At 42.6% G+C, this 18,573-nt stretch overlaps 1 protein-coding gene across 1 annotated transcript; it reads left to right on the forward strand.

The window, feature by feature from the left end:
- Positions 1 to 13,426: 13,426 nt before the first annotated feature.
- LOC133832254 (uncharacterized) lies at positions 13,427 to 14,359 on the forward strand. The gene has a single exon (XM_062262624.1). It carries the CDS (start codon positions 13,427 to 13,429, stop codon positions 14,357 to 14,359), a length of 933 nt encoding a protein of 310 aa, XP_062118608.1.
- Positions 14,360 to 18,573: the final 4,214 nt, after the last annotated feature.

An 18,573-nucleotide genomic window follows, 5' to 3' on the forward strand; every position in this document is an offset into this window, starting at 1 on the left:
GCGGTTTCACAGATGTGCGAAGGGAGGTGTTATAACACTCACTTGCCTCTCTCTGTTCTCCTTTCATACTCGCTACTCCACCAGGAGTTAGGAACTTGACGGTGAGGTAATATATTGAAGTGATCGCTTTCAATTCTCTCAGAGATGATCTCCCCAATACCGCATTGAAAGCTGAAGCACAATCTACTATGACGAAGTTTCCCATGACTGTGGTCTGTCGAGGTTGTTCTCCCATTGTTAGTGCTAATTCGATCACCCCTAAGGGTTGTATCGAGTCCCCCGTGAACCTGTATAAGGAGGATTGACAGGGTTTCAAGTGTCTGACGCCCAAACCCATCTTTTCCAAGGCGGGGCGATATAAGATATCTACGGAACTTCCGTTGTCTACGAGAACCCAATGCACCCGCATGTTGGCCAACTGAACTATCAACACCAAAGGATCATTATGGGGGAAGTGCACCCCTCGTGCATCCTCCTCTGTGCAAGTGATTGAGTCATTTTCTCCCTTAAAGCTTTTCGAGGGTCGTTGCTCCAAACTCATGACACACGGTGGTGGACTTCGTCTAGCATCTCTAGCATATCTGTCTCAACCCTTCCTGGACTCTCCCCTAAACCCTGGACCACTGAAGATTGTTCTCACCTCCCCTTGTATCTCTAGGGCTCCTCCTTGTGTCCGAGGTATCACTGGCACGTCTTCCGATTTCTGCTTCTCCCTTCTGACATATCGGCCGAGGTGTCCCCTTCGAATGAGCTCTTCAATTTCTTCCTTAAAATGGGTACATTCTACCGTGGTATGGCTGATATCCTTGTGGTATTGACAGTATTTGATAAGGTCCTTCTTCGACCGATCTTTTCTCATCGGTGGGGGCCTCTTGAAGGGAACCCGGTCCTCATTTGTGAGGTAGATATGCTCTCTGGTGTCCGTCAGGCTCGTATAGAAGGTGTAGGTCGTTTACCTATGGTCGCTTCTATGTTTGGTCCTTCTATGTTGATCATCTCTCGACCCTTCATACACCCTCTTCTTCTTCGCTCCATTCGACCCTTCATTGGCTGGGGGCTTTACATGGGACTCACTTTTTCCTGCCTTCAAGTTCGCATGGCCATCCTCCACACGAATGTACTTTTGCGCCCTCTCATAGAAGTCATCTAGTTCAGTGACTTCCCTTTTGAGCAAATTATCCCACAATTTGCTTCCCGGACACACTCCGGCTGTGATGGCCATTTTTAACTCCCTGCGAGTCAAGCTCCCTACTTTGGCTGCGTCCATGTTAAACCTGTGGATGTCGCCCTTTAGACTCTCATTTTCTCCCAGCTTCACGTTGGCGAGGCTGGTGCCCGACATTGTGTAATCATGCACGGCGTGATGCGGTTGGAGAAATTCATCAGAAAACTGCTTCCAAGACCTAATGGACCCTGGTCGAAGTCTCTTGAACCATTTGTACGCAGGTCCTTTCAATGTGACAGCAAAGCAATGGCACCTGGCTTCGCTACTAATCCCCCTTAACCTCATCAGGTCATTAAACGTGTCCAGATGGTACTAAGGATCTGTGTTTCCTTTATAGGGGGTCAAATGAGGCTCCCTTAAGTTGGCTAGGAGTTGGATGGCTTGAATCTCTTTAACGAAGGGCGATTCATGGTTGAACTCATCCTTGACGGCTTGTCCTCCAGATGCGGTGACGATCTTGCTCCGTAGGCTTCTCATCTCTATGTCTAGGTCTTGTCTCCTCTTCTTTAAGGAGTCTCTCAACGTGGATGGGCTTGCATCTCCCTTTCCTTTGTCTTCCCAGGGCCCCATAGGAGGTGTAGTCCTTTTATCCGCCCTTTTCTTGTTGAGTTCCTCTCGTAGATCTGAGGATGTCTTCCTTGAGGTGACCTCGACGTCGTTATGAGGGCCAGCATTGTTCTTTTGCTCTGGCCTCGGAGGCTGCTTCGATGGTCCGGGACGTTTATGCTGCCTCGGTGGTCCGAGACGTTCATGCTGCTTCACCCGGAGGGTGTTACTGGTGGAGAGTCGAGTCCTCCCATCGTCTACTGGGACGGTGGTCTCTGCCCCTTCTTGGCCTCTCTCTTTTTGCTTAGGGAGAGATATGTTTGACTTCCCTTGCAACAGGACATTCAACACCTCTTGCATGTTCTCTAAGGTGGTTTCAAGCCTTTGGTTCTGGCGGTGCAGTTCACGTATCTCCTCTTCAAAGAATCGAGACCTTGAACTTAAGCTCACAGAATGGACCGGGGGATGCTTGTCAGGTCTGCGCTTCGATGGGCCCAGATCATGCCGACCGGAGTTTGGCACCTGTGGCGGCCTTGGGGGCGGGAACTCGCTGGCATCTTTTGCAGGGGCAGCTGTTGACCTTGGATGATTCTCATCGGGAGGAATGGTCAGGGATGAAGCTTCCCTCTCTACTTCCTAAAATTCGGGTTCCTTTGGGGCCTCCACATCTCTAGGCAGAGAAGGGTTCTTCAAGGAGGCCTTCAGCTAATCTCCATCAAGGCGGACCTCCACCTCTCGTGGCTCTCACAGTCGTTTAGAACGTCTTGGCATTTCTTCCTGCCGAAACTAATGGAAGAACAGTAGCTTGACGCTTATTCTTCGCACAGACGGCGCCAAACTATTGATCGTAAGAACTCGTCAATGATTAAAGGTTAGAAAACTCAGATTTTTATTCTAAGGATAACTAAGAATCAGATGGAAAGAATTTGAATCAACAGAAAAATCAGAACTACAATGGAACAAAGATTATATATTTCTTAAATGTTTCCTCATACAATCAGTTTTCCAACCCCTTAACCTGAGGGATCGAAACCTATTTATAGGTGGGCTCTATTGGCCCCCTGATACAAGTAGGTCCCAAGGGACGTGGACGTATGCAGGTACAGGGTCAGGGTAGTGGCTCAGGACATAGTGGTGTCTACCCAGACAATGCCTAAGTAGTGGTGCAGGACATCATACTGTGGACTTTGGAATATTGTCGGGGGGTGCTCAGGTAGTGCCTCCACTCTCCGTACAAGTTCGTACTGCCACTACTCATCAGACACAGATGACAGGGCCACACCTCTGACCCCTTCATGATCATACATCTTATATCAGTGTACGTACCTTGTACCCAGTCGTCCTCATCAATTCATGTTTGGCGCCTAATGTTCATTAGACATACTCGTTTGGTGTTTCCAAGTGTTCCTCATGCATATAAAAAGGAGGCTCCGAACTATACATGTCATGAGAAACCAAGGTGCGGGGGGTGTTCCATATATTGAGGAGGCTCCAAAAATGAGAAGCAGCGAGGCTGCGCCCTCGCATAGCGAGGGTGGCCAATGGTGCGAACTCATGCGCCCATTGGTGCAGGACCCGTGAGAAGCAGCGGGGCTGCTCCCTCACATAGCGAGGGTGCCTCACATAGCGAGGCTAGCCTAGGCGGATCACACGGCAACTAGGTGTGATGCTACGCGAAGACGCGGCATGCGGGAGGCTTTCCTTGATCCTCGCATAGCGAGGGTGATGCCTCGGGGTACCCATGGTTAGGTACTAGGGTGCGTGCAGGAGGCTTACCTTGACCCTCGAATAGCGAGGGTGATTCCTCGGGGTACCCATGGTCGGGTGCTAGGGTGCGTGCAGGAGGCTTGCCTTGACCCTCACATAGTGAGGGTGATGTCTCGGGGTACCCATGTTCGGGTTCTTGGGTGCGCGCAGGAGGCTTACCTTGACCCTCATATAGCAAGGGTGATGCCTCGCGGTACCCATGTTTAGGTACTAGGGTGTGCGCGGGAGGCTCGCACGTTGTGGCACAAGGCAGCCTTGCATAGCGAGACATAGGGTAGCCTTGCATGGCAAGTCCCTCACATGATAGCCCTTGAAGACTTATGCTCGGATGCATGTGTCTATGCATCTCGACACTTTAGCTTATCACCCTGGCATGGGCACATTGGACCTTGGAAAGCCTTCAAGAATGGACACCATTTCAAATATTTCTTAGGATATTACTCGACATTTACATGCGTTACATAATCCCCCTAGGGGTGGCCTGCCCAAGAACCCCTCAGGGTTTCGATCCACCCTATCTTCCATAGGTGGTCGATTTACACTCCCAAAGATACTTCATTGGGTAAAACTCACACTTGTTCAAACTAACATCAAGAGGCCTAGAACCCAGAAAATTACTGGGCCTAGCACCTAGAAGATCACAGGCCTAACACCCAGAGGACCAACGGGTCTAGCACCCAAGCTCTAAAGGGTCATCGAGCCTAGAACCTAAGTGTCATAGACCAATGAAGAGTTAGCATTTTCTCGATGGTCTCAATCGTGGATTATCAACCATGATCCAGAGAAGACAACGGGAAGACCCACGATCTCATAATCATGGGAAGGTGGACACGTTTCTCCACTCCCCATGATTGTGTACCAAACCACGATCCCACTCTTACTAATCATGTAACAACCCCCGGGTACTATAAATAAAGGACCCAAGGCTTCGTTTCAAAGGATCTGATGAATATTTTGGGAGAAACTCTGGGAAAATTAGTAACGAGTGAATACTTTTGTTCATCAGTGTAATTGTCTATTGAGTGATTCAATACTAAAAACTAAGTGGATTAGCTTATTACTGTTCATCAAAACAGGGCTGAACCACTATAAAATTTCTATGTGTTTGTTTAAGATATCTGTACTCTGTCATATATTATATTTATTTTGTTCGAAAGGTGTCTTAATAATGTACATACGACCGTTGACCAATTTCACAGGTCAACATTTTGGTGCTTTCGTTGAGAGTGAAAAATCAAGAAACACACTTTCATCAGTTTTATGATGCCTCCAAAATCCAGTCAGACAAAGAAGACAGCTCCCAGGGATTTCACCACTGAGGATCCCATCAATCTCGTTAATGAACCTTAGTTGGAGGTTGGAGACCAACCTGGTGCAAAATATCCATAGGATGCTCACCAGGAGGAGAATATGGAACGACAACAACAAGAGATAGATGAGTAGGTCCAGAGGATGATCAAAAGGGAGCAGGAAGCTGACCAGAGGAATCGTGAGGCTGATGTAGCTTTAGAGGCGGCTACTTAGTTAGCCTGAGCTAACGCTGAAGTTGCTGCTCAGGTAGTAAGGGAGGCTCAGGCCAAAGCAGCAAGATTGCGAGAAAACAGTAATAGGGAGTCCCAGGGGAGGAGTCGAACCCCAAGGATGCTCTCAGAGCCACTTCCCAGAGACAAGATGAAGAGGCACAGTCCAAGACTGCCTCTTCCATGACTAAGAAGAATAACACTTCATCTCGTAGTAAAAGTGTTACCAACCCAAAGGCCCCCTCCTGGGGGGACAAACGAAACAACGCAAGAGATGAGGGTCAAACATCTGAGAGGCGTGACAGGAATGGAAATGGACACTCAAAGTCATGTAGGAGGAGAGGCTTGGGGGCAAGGTCGCACCGACATGGGCAAGGCAGATCTACCACCCCTACACCCTCAATCTCGCAAGGGAAAGGAACCGATGAACAATACCAATACCATGTTCGATAGGCTTGGGAAAGATGCACAACCTCAGGATCTAAGGGAGGTCATCAACAGGAGGACCAGCACTCAAGAGGGGGTACCAGGGACGTCTACCCCACCTGGAGCAGCGATCCCACCAACAGTGCAGGCTCAAATAGATGCACTCATCATGGCTGTCCAGGGTCTGACAAAGAAACCTTCCAATATCGAGCTAGATCATAGAAGTGGGAGTCCCTTTAGTGCTAATATCCAAGTTTCTCAACCACCGCCAAATTACAAGACCCTGAAACTACCAACATACACTGGGAAGGAGGACTCAGTACAACACATTGGAATGTTCGAGGATTAGATGGAGTTACTTAGTGTGGAGCATGATTATAGGTGTAGAGTATTCCCTACCACTCTCTCTGACTCAGCATAGGAATGGTATTGGAAATTCAAACCTGGATCCATCACTTCCTAGGAGCAGTTCAGGGAGGAATTTCACTAGGTCTTCAGTGTTGGACGGATTCAACCAGTTTATGCCAATCAGCTAGCTGATATCAAGCAAGGGAAGGATGAATCCTTGAAGGACTATATCCAAAGATTCATGAGGGAGGCAAACCGAGCATCCACAGTAGGAGATGAAGGGAAGTTTGTTGCCATCTCCGTAGGAATAATTTATCGTAGTCCCTTGTGGGAAAGGATACACAGGAACCCCATCAACACCTTGCAGGAGTTCCTAGACCAAGCAGACAAATGCATGAAGCTAGATGACGCTATCATGAAGGAAGAAAAATGCATAAACCATTCGAACATTATCAAGGCAGACAAGAATAGCGCAAACCCTCAGGCGGCAATGGGGGCAATTGTAAGAAAGCTAAGTAAGCACTAGCCGACAAATAGCCTAAGCATCAGCCCTACCAGCCTAGGCTCACCGATTATACTAACCTGACTACATCAAGGGTTGAGATTTACTTGACAACATATTAAGAGGTACCATATCGAAAGCCACCACCCTTGCGCTCAGAAGGAAAGAGGGAGAAGAATAAGTTTTTTCGTTTCCATAATGACTATGGACACGACACAAATGAGTGCAAACAATTGAAGGATGAGATACAGTTTATCCTCCGATCAGGAAAACTCTCGAGGTACCGAGTCAAGACCGAAACCCCGAGTAGGAATCCAGAGATCCAAAGACAAAGGAGTCCGCCACTGGAGCCAGTGGGTGTAGACTTCACATTGTCTACCATATGTGGGGGACCCCACATAGCAGGCAACAATAACAATTCTCATGAGCGATGTGCAAGGACCCCTAAGACATGAGGTATGTAACATCCTATATTTTTCAGACTCAAAAATGCGGAAATATAAACATTTTCATTTAACGAAAAGTCTCAAAAACCCGTATAAATAAAACATTTTAAAAATCATACGGAAATACTTAATATTTAACGCAAACATAGTTTATGAAAAGTCAACTTAGTCTTGTCTATGAAAATAATACAACATTTCCAAAAAAAAACAACTTCCCAAAAGGTCGGTCCACATGTACATCCACAAAGTAGACTCTAGCGCTCACTACTCTGCTTTGCCCTTGTTCTTGCCTACAACAGGAAACAACTAGGTAAGTGAAAACACTTAGTAAGTTCGACTTAAAAAAAACATGAAGAGAAGATAGATGGTCACTAACCAAGATACTGTCCACTGATAACAATAGCTCACAAAATTAGGGTTCTGGATCCATCCTGACCCTACACAATCAATTTCAAGAACACAAAAGCATCCTGCCAAACTTATAGCTATGCCTGATAACAAATGGAAAAATATTTCATATAAACAGATAAATCCATGCACTCAAAAAATCCCAGAGCAAGCAGATATAATATAACACAACATAATTTGAGAATAACGCTCGACAATTTCCAACAATTCGTGCATATCACACCCTCAAACAATTTTGCTAATTTGTAGGGGAGAACCGAGTCTCAACACTAAGATCTAGCCAATAAATATCCCCATCAAGGGTAACTATCAAGCTACCTAGGGCATCGCAACTTATCAAGAATAAATCCCTCACAAGGGTAACCATCAAGTTACATAGGGCATCACTACTTATCCAAGAATAAATCCCTCAATAAGGTAACCATTAAGTAACCTTAGGCATCACTACTTATCCAAGAGTAAATCCCTCACTAGGGTAACCATCAAGTCACCTAGGGCATTGCTACAATTCAAGAGTGTAAACGAAGTTACACAGGTTTACAGAGACTTCTATGTTAATCAGTTGTGCTGGTGAGCAGTTGCCCCTAGGGTGTCCAGCCTCTCTCAAACTTGGAAACCCCTAGTATCTCTAGGAACTCTCACAGATTGGCCAATATTCACGACTACTATCCATGAATAACTTATTAGAGCACTTACTCGAGTTCTAACCATTCAATGATTAAGTAAGCATGAGGGCCCCTAGGTCCCATTCATTTTGGCGCCCCTAGGTTTAAACCAGCAATCCTCACCTCTTGGCCACTCTCACAGTAATTAATCGAACAAAATAATATCAATCAATTAGTGTGACGGTGAGGGCCCCTAGGTCCTATTCATTTTGGCGCCCTAGGTTTAAACCAGCAATCCTCACCTCTTGTCCACTCATTGCGATAGTGAAACAGACATAATAAAATCAAACAAGCAGTGTGACGGGAATCAACCGTCTCGGATACGACGGATATCTACCGTTCATATTTTCTGAATCAGCACCCACTAGACTAACGTCTCTATGCAAACTATCTACAACAGTGTATATATGTGCATGTGTCTCTATACTAACATATAATACACTAGTTGTTTCATGTTGTAGCCACATAATAGAAGTTGAATTACTTGGAGTCCTTAGCTCTCGAAAGGATTTCACCCTCTAACGTACAGTCTAGTTACACTTAGTCAATACTATAATTATCCATACTGTATACTCGGATTAATTATGGCACTCATAATTCATAATTATTATTTTGGGAAGTTTGGTCATTTTCAAAATCATTTGTATGAATTCAAGAAATGCATACTCAAAAAAAAATGTAGACTAAACCCTAACTCTCGGGGTGACCTATCCTATGGTCTCGATACCTAGGATCGGGTATTGCAATAGTATTTTCCCATAATCTGCTAAAAATATTATTCTTTAAAAGTTCCCCTATTAACCCGTACTTTCAACAAGTCGGTTAAATATATAAAAGATTTTAGTCAGTATTATATCCAGATAATACTCATTAAATTCCTCAATTATTTTTCAAGAAAATAATATCTTAATTTTCCTTTTATTTTTCTTAAGATTTTATCTCTAAAAACCGTTTTAAGAAAATAGTCTAATTCTAACTTAATTAGGAAAAATAGTTAATAATTGCTTTTAAGACTTACCAAGTCTTTATCTTGAAATATGCACAAAAATGTATTTTTTTTTCATAAGTTCCAAAATCTCATTTTTGCACTAAGTATGAAAACCTCATTTTTCACATTTTTAACTACATAATTTGTTAGGTCATAACTCGAAATTTAATTACCCAATTGTTACCAAAATTTTCCAATTCAATCTTTGGTATGCCATTTAGGTCTTTACAAAATATTAGGTCAAAATGATCAGTTTTGATTGGTGAAAATATTTTCCAAACATTGAGGTAAAAATGACCTTATTTTCAAGTTCTTATTTTTTTTCCAAACTTTGGCATTGATTAACTCTCAAAACATTCAGTATTTTGTTACCAAATTTTACAGTGGAATACTAGGTTATGCCAAGAACATGTCCACCAAATATTAGAATGGGTTCATTTTCCCCATACAGTGGCTGTCTAAACTTGGTCCCGAATTTAAGAATACGAAAAAAAAAACAGATTTTTACCTAAACTTTGAAATAGCGTAACTCACTCATTTCTAAACGTTTTTTAGTGTTTCAAAAGCTCAAATTCATGTACTCCATCTCAAAATCATCATAGTAAAATTTATTTTTACAAAATCAGTATATAGTGGATGCTTTTCCACTTCGAAGTCATCGCTCAAAACATGTATTTTTGTTTCAGGGTTTCCAACAAAACCCTTAGGGATTTTGGGTCCCTATTTTAAAAAATCAACATAGGAGCATCATAAAAAATTTCAAGCCTTAGGAATGGAATAATCGCAAATTAGGGCGTGTGAAGTTTCTCTCTTCTCTCCAAGATGAAGAAGAAGAAGGTGACTCAAAAGCCTGCATCAAGAGCTCGGACTAAGGAGACCATTACTACAATGTTATTGCCTGATACCTCAATACAGATTCAGCCTAATCTACAGCCTGAGGATGATTTTCCTCCGACTTTGTTGGAAGGAAATCAGAGGTTGAATTCGCAGGGGCGGAGTACAGATGGTGATCAACTTCACCTGGTGGAAGAAGAGATGGTTAAGGAAATGGACTCAAATGTGGGGAAGGATAACTTTCAAGCTTCAACTCAATCTCATTGGGCGAATCTCAGAGATAAGCTTCTAGTCAATGAGGCGACTAAGCTTCATTATGAGGAACCCATTTTGAAAAAAGGGAAGAAAGTATCTCAAATTGATTTGGTTGAGGTAGTTGAACAGGTTCAGAATTGGAACTCAGCTGTGATATGTATGGTTTTGGGTGCAAATCCCCCATTTGCTGTGTTTGAAGGCTTTGTAAAAATAATATGGGGTCATCTGGGTATTGAACGGGTAGTGAGGATGCACATGGGTCTCACCATTGTCAAGTTCAATGATGAGGCTACAAGAGATTTTGTGTTGGAGAATGGTATTGTGCAATTCGACAGGAAGTCGGTTATTGTGCGACCTTGGACTCAAGAACTTGACTCGATCAGATTAGTCCGATCTGTTCTGCTGTGGATTTGTCTGCCAAATCTAGGTCTGCAATATTGGGGGAAAAATTGTCTAAGTGCCTTGGTTAGTACAATTAGAAAACCTATTGTGGTGGATAAGTTTACAAAGGATGGATCTATGATTAGGTTTGCTAGAGTTCTTGTTGAAATGGAGATTACAGATGACCCTCCTTTCAACATACATTTTGTTAATGAGCGTGGACAAATTTAGGAGCAATTTGTGGAATATGAATGGCTTCCCATTAAATGTTCGACTTGCAAGGGCTATGGTCATAATGCAGCAGAGTGTAAGAAAACTGAAATAAAAGTTTGGGTTACTAAGAGCAAACCAGAATAGGATATTACCAATTCTGTTCCTAAAGCTGCGGTTGCCATGGCCAATGCAGGAGAGACATCTGGTGTTCAAGAGGTGCCTAAAGTTGTGGAGGCAAAGAATAATGCAGCTGAGAAAGGTACACATGAGACTGATAAATCTCAGGGCAGGTCTCAGATTTAGGTTCTGACTCTGTCTCCGGCTAACAAAGAGAACTGGGAAGTCCCAAGGAAAGTTAGGACCTCTAAGAGTAAAGGCAAGACTGTGAGTTCACATTTGGATAGAGACAAGAATGTGTTTAAAGTGCTTCAAGAACAGGTAACAGGGGAGATAAGTGGGGTTTCAATTGATTCTAATCTTGATGGATTGCACAAACATACTTAGCTGGAATGTAAGGGGTTTGAATAAGAGAGACAAGCAACATGCTATTCTGAGTCTCTTAAAGTTGTTTAAAGTGGGTATATGTGCTTTGTTAGAGAATAAATTAAAGGGAGATAAGGTTCATGATATGGTGTCCAAAGTATTTGTTGGCTGGGATTACTATAGTAGCACGGCTACTAAAGGTAGGATACTGGTTATGTGGAGGAGATCCTTTGTCAATGTTCAGGTGTTGCTGGAACACCAGCAATTCATACACTGACTGGTTAAGTTTCCCAGCTTACAGCTGGAAATGGTTATCACATTTGTGTATGGTTTTAACTTGTTGACTAAGAGGTTGGATATGTGGAGGGATTTATCTTCCCTGTCTATTTTGAACATGCCATGGCTGGTTGTGGGAGATTTTAACGCAGTGTTTAATTTAGATGATAGATTGGGAGGAAGGGAGATTAGTGCAAATGAGATTGCTGATTCTACTGCATGGCTAGCTCATTCTCACCTAGCTACCCTCAAGTGTGTAGGTTCAAACTTTACCTGGTCTAATAAATAGGAGGGGGGAGATCAGGTCTATTAAAAAATAGATCATGCATTTATCAATGAAGAGTGGATAGACTCTTCGCCGAATTCAATTGCTGAGCTGCATTGGGAGGTTTATTCAGATCATTGCTTTTTCCTCGTTAAGACTCTTACGGCTGGGAATCTAGGAGTACAACCTTTCCGGTTCTTTAATTGTTGGATTACTCACAGCAAATTTAAAGAGACTGTTATGGAAAATTGGTTCAAGCCTATGACAGCTAGAGGCTTATGGGGAGTGACTAAGAAGTTGTTACGACTGAAACATGTACTGAGAGTATTTAATAGGCTGGAAATTGGAGATATTGAGAAAGGTTTTCATCATGCTAAAGGAGAATATCAGGTAGCTTTATCCAAAGTGTAGAATTCTCCCTTCGATGTTACTGCTCAGGAGGTAGAAAGGAGAGTCGCAGTCTGCTATAAAACTCACTATGCTAGATATAGGAGCTTCTTAATTCAGCGCAGCAAGGTTACATGGCTGCAAAAGGGAGATGAAAATAATGCCTATTTTCATACGTGCATTAAAAAAAGGCGGGAGGAGAATCGGATAGTTTCATTTCTAAATGACCAAGGGGACATTATTGATGACTATAATGCAGTAGTGCATCACTTCTTAGATCGTTTCAAAAGCTATATGGGCAGCTACAATTTTGCTACTGGTTAGTTAAGACAGATTGCATAGAATTGGGGCCTTGTTTAGATATAGATAAGCAGCTGGGATTAATTAGAGAGTTTACTAAAGCTGATGTCAAGAAAGCTCTTTTCAATATTTTGGGTACAAAGAGCCCAGGCCTGGACGGGTACAACTCAGATTTTTACAAAGTTATGTGGAAGCAAATTGGTGATGAAATCTCAGCGGCTGTCTTGGATTTTTTCGATTCTGGAAGAATACCTACTGAGATTAATAAAACAGTGTTAGCTTTGGTCCCAAAAACTGATGTTCCTAGCAGGGCAATAGATTATAGGCCCATAGCTTGCTGCAACACTCTTTATAAATGCATTTCTAAAATGCTCTGCAGTAGACTTTCGGAAGTTCTTCCTTATCTAATTAGTCATAACCAGGGAGCTTTTATTAAAGGGAGATCACTAGCTCACAATATCCTAATTTTTTTAGGATTTGATTAAGAATTACAATAGGAAGAACACCTCCTTGAGATGTGTTTTGAAGATCGATCTTAGCAAGGCTTACGATACAGTTGACTGGGGTTTCTTGGAAAGATTACTAATCAGTTTTCAGTTTCCCACCAGATTCATAAACTGGGTAATGGTTTGTCTCAGAGGTACTTCATATGTTCTTATGATGAATGTGAGACTGTAGGGGGGATTTCAAGGGGTTAAGGGGCTTCGTCAAGGGGACCCTATATCGCCATTACTGTTCGTTTTAGTAATGGAATACCTCTCTCGACTGCTTCAACTTGGAGCTAAGCAGCCTGCTTTTCGGTTCCACCCAATGTGTAAAAGTTTCAAGATCATCAACTTATGCTTTGCTGATGATTTAGTGATCTTTTGCAAAGCTAACTGTGGCTCTGTTCAGATTATAAAATAGGTGTTTGATGATTTTTGCAACAGTTCTGGTATGAAGGCCAATCTCAGTAAGTCACAAGTGTTTTTTGGAGGCATATCTGCTCAAGATAAGGCTCAGTTACAGAAGGTTCTTCATCTTGAGGAAGGCTCATTCCCTCTCAAATATCTTGGGATTCCTATGTGACCTACTAAATGGAAAGAGGCTGACTGTGGTGAAATTCTGAAAAAAATTAAGCTTAGGCTTCACACTTGGTCTAGCAGGCATTTATCTTATGTAGGTAAGGTTCAGCTTATTTCCTTAGTTCTTATGGGGCTGTGCAACTATTGGATGAATATTTTCTTATTGCCTCGGAGTATAATAAAAGAAGTTGACAAACTTTGTATGTCGTTTCTTTGGGGCAACAATGGTTCCAGGAGTAACTTTCATCTCACTTCCTGGTCTAAAGTTTGTTTGCCTAAATCATTTGGAGGATTGGGTTTTAGTGAAGGAACTAAATGGAGCAAGGCCATGCTTGGGAAATATCTCTGGGCAATTAGCCATCAACAGGAGGCTTTATGGGTGAAATGGATTCATTCCGTGTACTTAAAAGGGCAAAATTTCTGGCTCTACCAACTTAAGGCTGATACAAGTTGGTACTGGAAAAAAAATTTCCAATTGCGAAGCTTGTTTACTCAGGAGGATATTGATAAAGCTAGTAGTCAAGGGAAGTTTAAAATTGGGTTATTGTATGCTAGTCTTATTCAACAAGCTCTTGTCAAATACCATCAATTTGTATGGAGCCAAATGAGTGTTCCCAAGCATAAATTCATCACTTGGCAAGCTGTAAACTCTAAGCTCTTAACTAGAGATCATCTTCTTCGAGTTTTTCTGATTCTTGAATCGACTCTTTGCCCGGTTTGTGAGCTGGTTGATGAGAGCCATAACCACTTGTTTTTTGACTGTATATTTTCCGAGCAGGTGGTTCAGCTTGTTCAGGATTGGGTTAGATGTAATTGGCCTCTTTGTTTCTCTGCCTGGACTGGTTGGATTGAAGACATGAGGAAAGGAGTTCGTGCCTCGTTAGTGGAGGCTGTATTCTCAGCCACAGTTTATTATCTTTGGCATAATAGGAACATTTGTTTTATTCATCATTATTCTCTTAGTGTCAAATTTGTGATTGATATGATCAAGAAAGACATTATGTATAGACTTAGTTGTTTTTCTCATAAGAATCTGAGAGGCTTTGAGCTTAGGTTTTGAGGTTGGGTGCCTTGTATTTTTTTTGTAGCTGAGTTTGGTCCTTTTGGACTGTGTTGAGGGTGTATTTGGTTTGTGATTAATGAAGTCTATCTTTCTTGATCAAAAAAATATATATTTCAAGCAACTAACATAGCCTCATTACACCATCAATAAGAAACTTTTAGCATTAAATACACAAATAATGCTTAAAATAAAAACCATACAAAAACAACCATAAAAAGTATTGAGCAGACTTAGTTAGCCTATCTACGATAACCCAAATGGCATCGTGCCCCTTGGGAGTGGTTGGTAGCCCTGTGACAAAGTCCATATTGACCATCTCCCACTTCCATTCTGGAATTTCTAAGGGCTGCAACAATCTGGCTGGTCGTTGATGCTCGTCCTTTGTCTGCTGACAAGTCAAGCAGTGTGCCACATATTCTGCTATTTCATTTTTCATTCCATGCCACCAAAAGTACTTCTTCAAGTCTTGATACATTTTCATGGTGCCCAGATGCATGGCATAAGAAGCATTATGTACCTAAAAAAAGATCTGGTTCTTGATCTCGTCATCGTCCGGGACACATATTCTGCCCTTGAACCCCAATACTCAATCTTCAGAGATATAAAATCCTGGTCACCCCTCCTGACTCACTTTGTATACCAGTCCTTGTCCCCCAGGATCGACTAACTACCCCCCTTTTATAACTTCCATAATGGTAGGCTTGATCGAGAGGTTAGCCAATTGACCGACTACTATCTTTAAATCCAAGGTAGGAAGGTGGCCACGTATCTGCTGCGAACTCTCTTTCACTGTCATCACATAAGCTCTTGGCGGTCGACTCAATGCATATGCCACCTTGTTTACTTTTCCCATGTGGTAGAGAATGTCGCAGTCATATTCGTTAAACAGCTCCAACCATCGACGCTGTCTCATATTCAATTCCTTCTGAGTGAAGAAATACTTCGGACTATTGTGATTAGTGTAGATGTCGCAATGTATCTCGTACAGGTAGTGCCTCCAAATTTTTAGTGCGAAAACCACCGTTGCAAGTATCAGTTTATGAGTGGGATAGTTCTTCTCATAATTCTTTAGCTATCGAGAAGTATAAGAAACTACTTCTCTATGTTGCATCACAACTACACCCAACCCTTGGCCTGAGGCATCGCTATAATAGTATATCCCTCTGTGTCGTTAAGGATTTTCAGTACTGGCGTAGTCGTCAATCTCGTTTCCAACTCCTGAAAACTCTTCTTGCACATGTCAGTCCATTCATACTTGATGTTTTTGTGGGTGAGGGCAGTCATTGGTGTGGTTATCTTGGAAAATCCTTCCACAAATCGTCGGTAATCCCGCTAACCCAAGAAGACTTCTAACCTCATGAGCATTTTTCGGAGGTCTCCACTGCTTAAAAGCTTCTATCTTGGTGGGATTCATCGAAATTTCGTCTCCCGACACTATGTGCCCCAAAAAACCAACTTTCTCTAGCTAGAATTCGCATTTCGATAAATTAGCGTAAAGCTTTTCATCTTGCAGACGTTGAAGGACCAGTTCCAGATGCATCGCATGCTCTTCTGGGCTTTTCGAGTATATTAGAATATCGTCAATGAACACGATGACGAACTTATCCAAATACTCGTGAAATACGCGATTCATGAGATCCATGAATGATCCAGGCGCATTGGTTAGTCCAAAAACTAAGAACTCGTAGTGACCATAGCGCATTCTGAAGGCCGTCTTTGGTATATCTATCTCCTTAACCTAGAGTTGATGGTAGCCTGATCGCAGGTCTATTTTGGAGAATATCGACGCTCCTTGCAGTTGATCGAAAAGATCGTCAATCATGGGCAAGGGATATCGATTCTTGATTGTCACTTTGTTTAGCTCTCGATAGTCAATCCACATTCTCATCGAGCCATCTTTCTTCTTCAAGAATAAGATCGGGGTTCCCCACGAAGAATGGCTTGGCCTTATGAACTTCTTGTCCAGTAACTCTTCCAGTTGCGACTGCAACTCCTTGAGTTTAGTTGGCGCCATCCTATAAGGAGTCTTTGAGATTAGCGTTATTCCCATAATTAGCTCTATTTCAAAAGAAATCTCTCAGTCTGGTGGAATCCCTGGGCGATTTTCAAGAAATACCTCGGGAAACTTGCACACAATTGGTACATCAGAAGGTTTTTGACCCGTCTCTTTATCCTTATCCACTATGTTTTCTAGAACACTGATGCATCCATCACTCTACATTTTTCTCGCCTTCATCGCAGAAATCATGGGGCACTTCTTTTCTCTTGATGTACCCTTGAACTCGAATGGTTTTTCTCCCGCTGGGGTGAAGACCACTTTTCTATGCTTGCACTTGATAACGACTTCATATCTGGTTAACCAATCCATCCCAAATATGACGTCATATTCATGTAGGTCCAAGACTAACAGATCCACCGTCAGCTCACGACCTTCAACCCAAACTGGTACGGCTCTAACCCAAGTTAGCACTAGCATATCATCTCCCGAAGGCAAAGATACACCACAAATAACAGGCATAGGTTCAGGCATTCTATTTAATTTTTCCACAAAGGATGCAGATACAAAAGAATGTGATGCACCAATATCCATTAATGCATATGTCGAGGTTTTGGTGATAGAAATTTGACCTGACACCATATCAGATGGTCCATCTCCTTCGTCGCTTTAGTAGAGTGCCCTGGATTTCCACAGTTATGGCATACCCCACACTCGCCTCGATGGTGTCGATTACACTTGTTGCACAATGGCCATTGCTCAAAGAAACGTCTCGTCTGTTTGTTGGCACTAGTCATTGCTTGATTGGGATGAGCCCCTTTTCTTTTGTTATTTCCCCCAGCATTCGGCCTTGTGCCTCTTGGATTGTTTGTCCTCCCAGAGTTCTAGTCGAACCTCAAGTTGAACTTTCCTCTTGGGCAATTCTGATTGGCCTGAAACTATCCAGGATTGTTGGGAGTGTACCTCTTGTCTTCATTCCTGTGGTTCTGGCTTGTCCGAAACAACCAAAGACTCTTGGCGAAGAGCCCGTTCCACAGCTTTGGCATACGTTTCCGGGCTAGTCCTACCAGTATCTACACACTTGGCTATGTCTCTACGCAGGCCCTTCATAAAACTCTAGATCTTATTCTCTTCAGTGTTCACCTGGTTCTTCGCGAAACTAGGTAGCTGGTCTAATTTTCTAACGTAGTCCTGCATGCTCAACGTTCCATCCTTCAGATTAGTGAACTCATTCACTTTATGCTCGATCACTGCCTTATTGAAGTACTTTCCATTGAAAAAGGTCAAGAACTCTGGCCATTCCATCTCGGCAATATTATGCCCTTTCTTGGCTGCGTCCCACCATATGTAGGCATCTTTTCTCAGCAAATAGGTCACACAAACTACCTTCTCTCTCTCGGTAGTTCCAATGAAGTCGAAGATCATTTCAAAGATACTAATCCATTCTCTTTATCCAAAAACAGACTTCCTGATGACGTAGCAGGATTGGTCTACACGTGGGAGGCACGTGGCTGTTTTAAGTAAGTGTATCCTGCTCGGCCATCGACCAGAAGATTATCAGCTTATCAAGCATCATACTTATGGGAGACCAGTCTGGTCGCATATATTCATTTATTTCCTCCAGATATGTAATCTTGTAATGCATTTATTGTAATTTCCCATATTATTTAGATACACATGTATTAAATGTAATTAAGGCCCATTGGCCCATGTAGACCTCCTTGAGCCTATAAATTCAAAGGGCTCAAGAGAGGGGACTTTTTGCTTTCCAAACATTTGGCTTGAGAATGCTTTAGCTAAGAGATTTTAAGAGAGAAAAAGAGTGTTGTTATCCATCACAATTGTATCTATCTGAGAATTAAACTTGTGAACCCTAGTTCATTGATCACCGTTCTTGGAATACTACATCAATAAGAACACTAAGTGGACGTAGGTCATTACCATCGTATTGGGGCCGAACCACTATAAATCATTTGTGTCGTTTATCTTTTTGTGGGGAGTTTTTCTCATTTTTTAGTTCATTTTATATCGTTTATCTGACTCTATGTCATTGACCAATTTGAGGGTCAACACTTTGGTGCTTTCATCGAGAGCTCAATGCAAGACTTCTAGAAAAATAAAATGGCGAAAACATCCAGAAAGATGGGACAAACCTCTGATGCTGCATCCACTCAGCCTCCTCCACCCAATGTGGCAGAAGATGAACCGCAGTTTG

This window comes from Humulus lupulus, chromosome 4, assembly GCF_963169125.1.
Source record: "Humulus lupulus chromosome 4, drHumLupu1.1, whole genome shotgun sequence".
Lineage (NCBI taxonomy): Eukaryota > Viridiplantae > Streptophyta > Magnoliopsida > Rosales > Cannabaceae > Humulus > Humulus lupulus.